General features: G+C 37.6%; 1 protein-coding gene across 1 annotated transcript in view; it reads right to left on the bottom strand.

The window, feature by feature from the left end:
• Positions 1-12513, bottom strand: part of F5 (coagulation factor V) — a 34546-nt gene that overhangs the window by 11007 nt on the left and 11026 nt on the right. The window contains exons 6-14 of the mRNA XM_042809571.1: positions 11664-11885; positions 10755-10920; positions 8834-9011; positions 7700-7802; positions 7144-7355; positions 6247-6397; positions 5658-5870; positions 1984-3880; positions 604-769 (exon numbers count right to left, since the gene is read on the bottom strand). Of these exons, the coding sequence (XP_042665505.1) occupies positions 604-769; positions 1984-3880; positions 5658-5870; positions 6247-6397; positions 7144-7355; positions 7700-7802; positions 8834-9011; positions 10755-10920; positions 11664-11885 (3308 nt within the window). The remainder of the gene's footprint in view (positions 1-603; positions 770-1983; positions 3881-5657; positions 5871-6246; positions 6398-7143; positions 7356-7699; positions 7803-8833; positions 9012-10754; positions 10921-11663; positions 11886-12513) is intronic.

Raw genomic sequence — 12513 nt, 5'->3', positions numbered from 1 at the left:
ACAGGGAGATTCCATATTTACCTCCTTTAAAATATAACTTTTGCAAGCTAAAATAGATTCTTTCTTCCTTGTATTTTTAACATAGTTTAGTGTGTTCCTACTGTACATCACTCACAGAAATAAGCAGAAAGGTGTGAGATCTACTTTACGCAGTCCATGCTTGTGTGTTGGAAGATAGATGGGGAAGGGTGAGGAAAGCAGGAAAGCACTACGTCATCATGCTTCCTAGTGTAAGTATACTACCAGTATACTACCAATTCTTCTTACAAGTTATAAAATGATCCACTTTCACATAAAAAGTAATACTTTTAGTGCAGTTTGGGTCTAAGAAAACTTTCTAATGCTAAACATAAATCTGGTGGGAAACACGAGAAAGAAAAGCAGGAGTGAATTCACAGTGAATAAAACAGCAAAAATCTTACTCCTTCAATGAAATAACACATCACTGTGTTCTTTTGTCCTCTGTGCAATTTCTGGCTCTGAAAAATGTCTCTCCTCTATCATCTTTTAAAATCTGTGGCATTTTTAGATCCATTCCATGTCCCACCGTAGATCACCATAAAAATCCTATCTCGTGCACATATTGAAAGAACAGCAACTTACCAGGATTACATCATTCACTTCAGCCCGGATAACCGGTCCAAGGATGCCAAGATGTTCTTCATACTCGCCTTCATCCTGAAGAACCGTAAAGGTACTGTCTGTGTACCTTTGAAAAATCACCTTCTTTGTGCTGCCATCTTTACAGATTTTGTCATACATCATCGTACTGAAAGGAAGCCCCCAAAAGAAAACACACAGTGAACTGGACACAGTTTTGATGAAGTCGGGTACTTATGCAACAGAAACATTTCAGAATGTAAAGAATAAACACAGATGTGCCAGCTGATTTTGAAAATCATAACTTACATTGTTTAAAAACTTCTAGTTCTACAGTTTGGGAGACTCTTCAAATACTTGGCCATTTGTCACTGACAAAAACTACTACTAGTCTCTGGAAACAGAGATGGTAAGAACAAATTAGCTCTTAAGCACTTGAAGCATTATTTAGATTTTAAATAGAAGCACTAGGGATTCATTCAAATAAATTCAGGAAATTCAGCCTGAAAACTTAGATATTTCAGAGCTGAGCATTCCGTAATGACAGATGAAAACTGAAGTTATGGTTGTGGTCTTCATTTCAAAAATCACAAAGTTCAGCCCTTGGATGAAAGATGACTAGGAATTCTACGCATTGTAACGTAAGTAGTGACCTTAATTTGGTTAAATCAAGATAATAATTTTTTAGTATGGAGTCTCTCACAAGTCATACATACTTTTTTTTGTTGTAGCATTGAGATGCTGTCAAAAAAAACTCAACAAAAATCAATGTTAGGGTTTGTGATCCTGTCATTTTGTGATTTCTCTACGCACTATGAACAACACTGCAATAATTCATCCAGCTGTATTTTTACTTTAAGTGTAAGGAATTCTCTATCTCCTGCATGATTAAGCACTTTGCATTTATGTTTCATTGCTAGGTCTCATAAGTGTTTTAATTTTATAATAGAGAATTGAAACACCAGAACCATTTCTTTTCAGTGCTAGAAACGGTGCAATTTCATACTACCTATAAGCACAATCTTTCTGTATTAGATCAGTCACATCATTTAATACCTGAAAAGTCTTTATACAGAGAGGTTTCTTTGTCCAGTCTCTACTACAGAATCTAAGAGCTGAAGGAGGATGTAAAACAGGTCATTCAAGCACAACAAAGCTAAATGGAAGTTAATGACAGAGGTTTTTTTCCACTTTTGTATTAAAGAGTGTTTTTAGTGAGACTGCAAAGGATTACCAGCCTCCATGAAAAATCCTTAAGAGCTGTGTAACCGTAATGTCAAAATCACACCGCAGGTTACAGATGCTCTTCAGTTCATCAGCATGCAAATCAACACTTTGTTAGTGTCAATACGACCAAAATGAAAGTTAAGGATTTAGCCAAACCTTTTTTTAAGTCCTGCATAGTTCCAGCAGACTTCCTTAGCTGCAATGTAGTATCTCCTCTCATTCCCTCTGCTACGCAGGTAATGTTCAGCAATGTTTTCTGGGTTACGCTGTTCATTGACGTTCAGTTTTGGGTCTGTCATGTATGGATCATCAAAGCTCACATAATAGTATTCATATTCATCACCTGAAGTATCCTCGCTGTAATATTCTCCTGAAGTGTATTCATAGTTCCCATTTTCGTGGGGAAGCCCAATGACGATGGATGGCTTAAGCTGCTGTGTATCACCTGGCAATTCTCTGTGCCTGGACTTACTGGGTGACTCTGTGGTGTTAGTGCAACACGGCAGTGTTACGTGGTTGGCCCCACCTGGAAGCAATGTGCGGCCAAGCTCTTCAGTAGGTTTGGTGAATTTCTGGGGCTTTTTACTCCTTGGGTTCAAAAATTGAGTAGTTTTTGGGTATTCTTTTTTTTTCCTTCGGATCTTGACAAAGGTTCCAGATGTACTCAAAGTATTATTCTTATTCCCTTCCTTTCTTTTCAGAGGTGGGTGCTTGTAGTTGCCTTTATGTTTTTCTCCAATTAGATGTGAGAATCCCCCATCCTTCTTCATATGCTTCTTATTTAGGAATATTGTACCATTTCTGCCTCCATAATTCAACTTATCACTAACAGATTTGTCTAAGTTTGCTTCCAGTCTCTGAATCCCCTTTGCAGACACCAAATTCCATTCCTCATCTGTCATTTTAGATGAGTACTTCACAGCCCTGGGCAACGATGCTTCCAGAAAGTTCTTCACTAATGCAGGGCTCGAGTGAGGTCTTATATCGCCCAATGTATGATCTAAAGAAAATGAATCTGTTTGTTTATCTTTGGATAGCTCAAGTTGAGAGAGGCTGGATGCATTAGACTCATTTTCTTCTACAGTGACTTCCAACTCAAGCGTCAAATTACCTGCATGCATGGCATTGCCCCCCTTGGTTTCTTCCTCTTCCAGATCACCATCATAATCACTTGGATGCTGATCATCTCTCACTGTGGCTGTGCTGGATGCATTCTCTGTATGCTGCATAGAATTAGGTGCATTTGTCTTATCAGAAAATGAGACATTTTTATTTCTTACATGATTTAGAAGAGCTTTCATCTTTTGGACAGAGTAAAATTTAATGGCCACCGAGCTTCGCTTTTTTCTTTTGCTATTAATGCTGTTATTTCTTTTCCCTGTGCTTTCTTCTTGATGTTCTTCAGTAAAAAAATTACTGTCTTTTCTATCAGTCAGAGGCTCTTCTGCATTTTTCACCTGGGCCTCTCCATTGCTCAGCAAGTGCTCACCTCCAGACATATTACTGTGATTTACTGCATAATCGCTTCTGCTTCTATTCTCAAAAATTAAGTTAGGCTTTCCATCACTTGCATTAGCTAAAAGTAAGTACTTTTCTGCTGTGACTGATGTATAATTTGATTGGAATGTTTCAGTCTCAATTTGGAGAGGAGGAGCAGTATGAGTTTCTAAGAACTCTGTCAATTGACTGCCATTGGTAACTGTCAGATTTGAGTCAACAGCCACCTTAGAACTTGCAGTATCAATGTCTTCAGATTGTCCCCAGGCCAATGCTGTAAGGTTTTGAGTTTCTTCAGTTTCTCCTGTATTTCTTAAGCTTCGGATGGAATAAACAGAAGCCAGCAGATCCTGATATTCTGAATCATCTTCATCTACCTCTTCTCCCAGATCTTCCTCAACTGAGGTGGAAAGAGCCTTTTTATCAGTCTTGGTGTTTGTGAAATCCACAACATCAAACAAGCTATCATCCTCATAGTCACATCTGACATCTCTGAATCTCAGTCTCATGCCATAACTCATCTCTGTGGAACCCCAGGATGCCAAAAGCCAAGTGCCTGCAAGCAAAACAAAAATGTTTTTCCAATATGCAGTATTTATGGGAGTGAATGCTACCTACCATGTAAACAGTGAGGGAAAATTGTTGGTTTTTTTTCTACAGCACCTGCTATAGAAGAGTGTTAATCCTCAGCTGAGTTTCCTAAGAGCTACACTGCAATGAAAAATAATACTTGTAAATAAATAGGAGCCCATATAAATAAACAGATAAATAAATAAATAAGAACTGGAGATCTTTCCCAAAGATTGAGGCATACCTTGGACATGAGTGAAAACGTATCCCATGAAAAAGATCAATGTGAAAAAGAAAGAAAAAATGATATGAAAGATCCTATATTTAGAGTTGGATCTAAGATTCTGTCTTTTGAGATTAAGTATTAATTTTAATCAGTCTTTGTTATTATATCTATTGCCATGCACATAAAGATTCTAAACAAAGCACTTTGTGATACAATGTAGACAAATCTTTGACAAACATGGTATTTTAAAAGCTTTTGAATGCATACCAGATGATCTTTAGAAGAATAATAAAGTATTTTGAGTTTCTAATCTGTACACAAATATCAAACTGTCAGCCTCAGCATCTAAATGACTAGGTTTTGGAGGAGTTACCAGAACTTTCAAATTAGAAGATGAAGTTTTCCATTTGAAACTAGGATCAGTAGAGAATAAAAGTACAATCCCATTCCTTAAATGGCATCAAGTTCTTTGCTTGTTGTATATTTGCTTTTGGAACTAGCAAAAGTGACAGAATACAGAAAGATAGAGTCTGAAAAAAGACAAACTGCAACCTGCATCGTTTTCCCTATTTCTAACAGCAACAAATTTACAGGACCTAGATGGTAAAAACAAATTGCATACACAACCAAACAGAAATACAATTTATTTCTGGGAAAGTTGTCATCAAATCTTATGGGTTCTTAACGATTCCCTAGTCCTGAAAAACAATGAAAAATCCCTACAATGTATATTTAACTGATAAGCTCTTGAGGCTATGAGATCATCAAAAAGCAAGCTGGGAGGACAAAAAATCTTTATGAAAAAATCTAAAAACAAAACCACAACCAGAAAGCTCACTGATATTTGAACAGAATAAGGATACCTAAATCCTATGGGATTTTAAGATAATCATTGGACACTCAGAGTCTTCAATGAGGAATAAATTTTTGTCCTTTCACAAGGTAATTTCTCAAGTGCAGACTACATGAACTGTACTATTATTTTTTCAAGGTCTAGTATTAAACACTGTTAGATATTGAGATAGATACTGGTGGACTAGTGACCTGATTCAGCGTGGCAGACTTTACTGCTGCTGAATGACCAATAACCTGAGGTAATGTGTAGCCACTTTGTTCAACAGTAACAAGAGTAATTTGAGTGTTGGCTTTTTTAAGTTACTTAAGATGGAGAAGCTGGGAATCAGAGTCGGGAATCAAAACGTCGGAGGTGATACCAGGTTGTTACCATGAACATTAATTTTAATACCTTAAAATGACTGTTGCTAACCCCAATCCTAACTGTGAATTAGAAAAAAACCCAAATACACAAAGAACCACTAAAAGAACTTCATTATCAGCACATACAATTATGTATGTGCTAAGCACCTGTGCAGCTAATGAAACTTCATACATATCAGCTGCAATAGACATCGATTCAAGATTTTCCTGGCACTGTGTGTATCTGAAAAGATTTCCTATTTTGGTAAATTCTTATGGACCGGGGCTTAAAAGGCAGTTAGAGGAGCTGTCAAATAAGCACTGCAGTCCTGCCTCTTACCAATATTGTCCATTTCCACTGTGACTGATTCTCCACTCATTGGGAAAAGGTTCAACACATCTTGGTATTTTCCTCTATACAGGAAAGCATGCCCAGAAAGGCGAATAGAGACAATCTCGTCCTGAGTGCCAACACTGGAGAAGTGCCACTGAACAACATTATCTTGGCAAAATCCAAGGATTTCATTTCTGTCAGTCACGTAGCCATTTATTGCTAAAAAGAAAGCAAAATATAGACGGTCTTAATATTTTCATGCCTCACCAACAGAAAAACTAAAGTGAAAGACTTCTAAAGCCTCTTGTTCGTTGATGTCAGTCCAGTTTATTAGGCCTGCACTTGGCAGAGAGAGACTGACACAGGGCTGAAAACACAATACAAACTAGGATGGGAATTCCAGCTCTGGAAACAGTATCTCCAAATCAGCAGAATGCTGTATTAAAATTAAAGAACTCTTGCTTTTGCTTCAGGGCCTGTAGTCAGCCCAGTCCCCACTAGAGAAAAACCCAATTGCATTACATCGGACAACTGCAATCACTGAACACTCGGTCTCACACGACTTCCATAATCTTCAGTTTGTTATCCCACTCACTGTGCATTATGTTTGAGTTATAGAACTTGAGGTCATCCCTTCTAACAGAGGCAGGGTTACTGCAGTAGTCCTTGATATTGTCTTCTATGTACCAGCTCTTATTTTCATCAAACACAGCAAACATCGCATGCTGCTCCCCATCTGCCTTTTTCTGAAAGACAATCAGCATAAGCACAATTACATTCTATGAGCAGAGACACTAATGACTCAGATCTATTTTACTTACCTACAAGGAAGTGACATAAGCTTCAACACAGTTATGGTGCGATTCAAAGTGAATAACTGAAAGGCAATTGGGGGTCAGGACTTCAGCATGACACTCTACTCCAGCTCAGCTGTGTGGTGCAACACTGAGCAAGATACTAACACTACTGACACGCAGATGGGTTCTTAGTAAATGGACCGGCCTTCTGGTTTGATCCAAGCACAAAGTTTTTGATGTTTTTTCTCTGAAGTGATGCTCTAATCTTTTCCAAGCAAGATTTCAGTCGATGGCAAATACACTCTCCCAGAACTCTTCCATATTACTGGGTTGCTCTAGAATCAGTGATGCCAGAGACTGGCAGACCATGTTGAGTTAGATGTGTTACAAAGAAACACCAGCTCAGATCTGAATGAAGAAGTGTGAAGGTGTAATAGCAGCAGGAAAGTTTATTTCCAAGTCTAGAAACAGACATACAAATAAGGCTGACTTCTTGTTGAAATGCTGCTCTTGCTAAGAAAATCAGAATAAAATTCCTCTACCATTGCAGACAGTTAGACTGTATCTTCAAATAATTTCTTCAGAAACCTATTAGTTTGATTGCTCTCTCTAAGACATTTCTCTAAATTAAAATAAAAACAAATTTCACTATAGATCAAATAATATTAATGAGCAAAATCCCTCTGAGACGTTACCTGCACACCCTTCTGAGAAAGTGCTTCACTTTTACAGATTAGAAGTGGGCCAATCAGTCCAGAGGCTACATCTCTCTCAATATCTACAGCACTATGATACAGCCGGGTAATGCACTGTGCATCCTCTGCAGTGGGTTGATCTGTTTTAGCAATTTGCCATTCATACGTGTAGGTCTCCCCTGGTTGAATTCCTTTACTCTGGGTGGCATTGCCTAAGGAAAAATAAACAGATAATACAAACTTAGAGCCAGATCTTTATTTAGTGCCAGACTGCACCTTTTAATGAAATTGGTGCACTTACGTCATTTCAAGCTACGTCTGAGATAAATGAAGTTCAGCAAGAGCTTTTGGTTCTAAAAATCACCAGCAAGACACTGAAGAAAGGTTATTTTTTAATGCTTTGCAAATAGTACCTTGGTTTCTCCATAAGGCAGCACAAAAGGTCAGCAGAGGCAGAGCACAGAATCCACGTAATGAATTCTGACTGACAGCGTCTCTTTGAAAGCAGCAGAACTCTCCACAGTGATACTCAAAACACGATCCACAAATTTCTTACCTGTGGGATCCTGCGGATAATTAGCTCCTTCTGCATTCTTTGAAAGCGTCACTCCATGGAAGTACATACTGTAGGGTCTGCTGGCCTTATTTTTGAATACAATCTGTATTGATAGATGAAATAAAAAGGAAAATTTAGTATTCCAAAAATCTGTGTCTGAACACATAACCAAGTTTCAACTGTAGTAGAATTTGCCTAGTTTCATGCCCTGAAAGAGCTGAAAAGGCAAAAGGATGCTTCACATATGGTTTCGCAACATGAATTCATTGTTTAAATGCTGCTGGTACCTGGTGGGATCCTGCTTCTGCAGGGCTTGTGGAACCCACACTGTGAACTTCAGCTTCTCACACTTGCTGCCTAGAAAACATTTGTTCTTCCTGCTTCTAAGCACATACTGCCTCAGGAAATATGAAGTTATTGACTGAAATGCCTAACAGCCTTCAGCACTAGAGAAAACCAACTTAAAAGAAAATATTTTCCCTAATTCCAAGACTGAAAGGGGAAAGAGATTAGAAAAGACAACATCCTGTCTACTCATGATAAAACCAGGAAAAAAAAGGAATGTTTTGATAAATTCACGCATCATTAAGTGACAACAGAAAGGCAAGAGGATGCGACGCTACAAACTTGTAATGTTTTGTTGTTTCACTTAATAACTCCATGAAAGAACATTTAACTACTGAAAACTGAGCAACGCTGACAAAAACAGCCCAAAAAAATAACATCAGAAATGGGTGGCTCACGAGCCTTAGCTTCTGACCTAAATTTCCCTAGAAGTCCAACCTGATCTGGCTTTTTTCATTGTGTACCAGTGACAACATACTTTACAAAAGAAAGTGTAAACGAATTAAGTTATTAAAATAAATAAAAATCGTGAAATTATAGATAGAACATTGAAAAAATTAACCTAACGATTGTCACCTGTGATTATACTTTTTAATAAGGCCACTATTTATTAAATTAACTAGAGGATTTGGAAAAAACAAAAAACAAAATAACAACCAACAAACCACAACCAAAAAGCAATAACACCAGCCAACCAAAAAAACTATGAACAAATTAAACTAGTTCTTACATATCTCTACCAATAGAAAATTATTCTACAGTACTAAACTCTGAGGTTACAGTACTTACTTTAACTTTATCATTGATTTGAGCTCTTATAACTGGACCCAGAATCCCAGTTTCCTTGGGACGAGGAATTTCCAGACGTTTGGTGAAGCTGCCATCAGTATATTGTCTAAAAATAGCCTTTTTATATTTTTTACCTATTAGATTCGAGTAGTTGTCCAAATGTTGAGCTTTATAGTGTCTTAAAAAGAAAAGACAAATGGATCAACAAAACTTGAAGAGTGACACCAATTACTGATCTGGCACTGAAGAAACTAGTAGAAATCTCACTATTTGAAATAAAATTCAACTCCAGAGTTAATCTAACGGTCCTCACCTCAAATTTTAACCTATATCAGATAAGAAAAAGTTTGCAATGCTATTTGTGTTTTAGGGTCACATACAACCAATTAACATCAGCGCTTTCATTGAGTTTAATATAAAATACATGCAAGAAAGAGATAAATTGAAGTAGCACCCACATTTTCAAGATAAATTAACAGAAAATAATGTTCTTTGAAAAGGGCACAGACAAATTTAGGAAAAACACTGCTTACAATAGCAAACACTTCAGGGAAGCCAGGAACAGTGCTCAGATAACCTCAATCCCAATCAAATATTGTATAACAAATTGAGAAATTCCCACGTTTAAAAACATTGAGAATTATAATGCTGAGCAGAACTGAGATAAACATTTCTAAGCAACATAGAATAACGTGTTCGTCCTGGTCACTGGCCCTTCAAAAAAGGCTACTGAACAAGGCCAAATGCTGAAATTCCAAACAAAAGAAGAAAAGGCAGAGCACTGTAGCAGTTGAGGGATGACATGTAACTAGCCAAGAAAGAGATAAAAAGGAGACAAGTTTGCCCCATGCAATTTCTGAGCAAGTGAGAAGTGAAGCAAATGATAGCAAAGAAGAAGGTATACTTCACAGTTATGTCAAAACTATGTTGTAAGGAGGTATATCGACCCATATGGGATAAGGCATTTGTCTTGTTCTACTTAAATCCCTAAAGGTTCTTATGGACATCAGCTTGCAGCACCAGCACTGACCCTGTATGATCCTACAGTGCACTGGCAGCACTGTGCACTACAACATCAAGTATATTGCAGAATTCCTTCTATTTCCTTGTACTTATCTTAAGTTGAACAGAGCAACCAAATATGCTAATGTAATATGACTTTTATGTCATCTATTTGGTGCCATGCAAAGGTCACCTATAGAGCAATCTCTCTTTCGCCCTGTCCCATATTTTTTACCATGCTAACATTTTTAAAACCTTGATTCTCTAGAAATACTGCCTTTCTCCTCGAAGGATTGTTTATTTCAGCAGAATTTGTGTTGAAAAGTGATTTAGAAGGCAGGCTTGCATGCTACCTTCTGCATTTCCTGTCATCTGCATGTTTTAAGCTCCCCTTTAGAGGTGAAAGAAAGTGTTTTCTTAAAAGCACTGCAGCAAAAGAAAGGCACTGACACACTGAAGAGAGTGCAGAGGAGGGTCACCAAGGTGATTAGGGGGACAAAATACATGTCATACAAGGAAAGGATGGGCTTACTCAGTTGTAAGAAGAAAGGGTTAAGGAAGGAATCTTGTTTTTATCTTTAGCTATGAAATGAGAGATACCATACACTTCTTCAGAGTTGCATAATGATGGTATGAGTGGCAATAGCTAAAGGTCTCAATATTAGAACATCTGATTACATGTGAGATTGAAAAGGCACCGAGGAGAGGCTAAGAGGTCCCCAGCTGTGCAAACAATGAAAATTCAATCAGATAGGGGCTGCCCAACCTGGTGTAATTTTGCAGATGGATAGAATTTTTAAGTTTACACTGCTTTGTGTAGAAATTCAGGTGAGACAACCCTCAGAGGTCCTCTCCAACCTGAATTACTGTGTGATTTCACATTAACATTCCATATTATGTTGACAAAGTATTATTTTACTTATCAAGGCTGTCTGGAATGGTTGGGGCATAATCCCAAACAACTTCTTCTGCAGCAATGAAATATTCCCAGTTTTTGATCATGCGACGTTCCTTAAGGGACAGACGACTCTTCTTCACCTGTCTGTCTCCACAGTCTCTTACAGTAAGGTAGCCATGCATTCCAGCTAATTGAAAAGAAACAGAGTACCACAGTGATTTTCCACTTTGAGCTCTGACCACCTGAATCACATTTCTTGTTTCTCTTTACCTCAGCCTGCAAGGTTTGTTTATTACTGTTATTTTCTCAGGCTTAAAAAGGTTGCATCGATGTGGCTTGGGAAGCCTTCAAGGAGCCTGTATTAATCAAATGGAATACAACAGCTCTCTCACCTACTTGTCCTTGGAAATATCAGCTGAATTGATAAAAAGCTTTGTTTTTGCCTGTTGTTTTTTTTTTTTCTTTTTCTATATTTTTCCCCAAAACACACCTTTCTGCTCTTATGAGAGATTTTTCTCAATCTTTCAAACAGAACTTTGATCACTACTATCAAACAATGAACAGCAAATATTTTCACTAGACTTACTAGATTGAGTGCTCCATATCTGAGAGAGCTCCATTTCTCTGAAAATAGGTGATTTCTCACTCATTTTAAAATGGTGATCAACTGAACAGCTTGCAGAGACTTAGAAGTTTGAATTCTGACTTACTGCTACTCTGATCTGCATGCAGATGTACAGCTGCAGATAAGAACGATTGGTAATTCATCTTGCATTTCTAGTGTCAACAGAACATCCTATTTTCCAGTGTTTTCTTAATTAAATGAAAACTATCTGAAGTATAGTTATTCACTGCAGGACAGAAGCTTTTGGGGGCTTAAAGAAGAAAAGGAAAACTCTAAAGTTGCTTAATAAATAGATGTTTCCTTGCCTTTCAAGTGCTTTTGGACAAGAGAAGATATCAGCCACCTTCCTTCCTCACTCACTGTCATGTTCACTGTGGTTGATGCTCCTCCCACTAGGTTTACAGTAGAAATGCGGTGATGTCTTTGCTCCATGACCTGGCCATTTATATGAACGGAGAAAATTTCTGGCTTAGAACTCATTCCTATCAAATGCCAGCTAATGTTGTCATACATACAAGCCTCTAAATCTGAAAGAGAAGTGAGAAAGGTGTTAAATCTTGCATGCAAATGACAATCTGACTTACAGCAAACTGGGGAAGAAAGAAAAAAATCAGCAGCCTCTTTCTGAGAGCCAATTTCTCCTCACTTGAAAGAAATGAAAAGGACTGAAGTTGAAGAATGAAGGCTATGGGTAGTGAAATTAAGTATCCTGTCTAGTATTTGCTTAATAAAAGCTCAATACCCTAAACAGCCTTCTGCATTTCCTCAATGGACTGGACAGAGATAAGAAGAAAGGAGAACAAGGGAGAACGCTAACAGAATAGTCCTATTATCACCATCTTGATCTTCTCACTTAATTGTCTGATTTAATGGTAACTGATTTTCCACTTCCAGGAAGTTTTTCATCTGGGATATTCCATGTGCTGAAAAATCAGAAGTTCACCTAGTTACATCACTACTTCCCCCATTATCCAAGTAAAAAAAAAAAAAAAGGGTTTTGTTTGTTTTTAAAGTTAATAATCTTGTTTTCCTTAATAGCAGTATGGCATAGCACTCGTCCAGAATTTAGGTGATTAAAAACATGTTCTAAAAAAGGCTGTACCCCGCTCATCTAGTCCTGTCCTCTTGCACAAAAACAAACAAACAAACAAAAAA

This window comes from Centrocercus urophasianus, unplaced genomic scaffold, assembly GCF_019232065.1.
Source record: "Centrocercus urophasianus isolate 14NV4802_14NV808 unplaced genomic scaffold, USGS_Curo_1.0 seq_12, whole genome shotgun sequence".
NCBI lineage: Eukaryota > Metazoa > Chordata > Aves > Galliformes > Phasianidae > Centrocercus > Centrocercus urophasianus.
The sequence above is the reverse complement of the archived record's forward strand: the minus strand, read 5'-3'. Positions and strand labels throughout refer to the sequence as shown.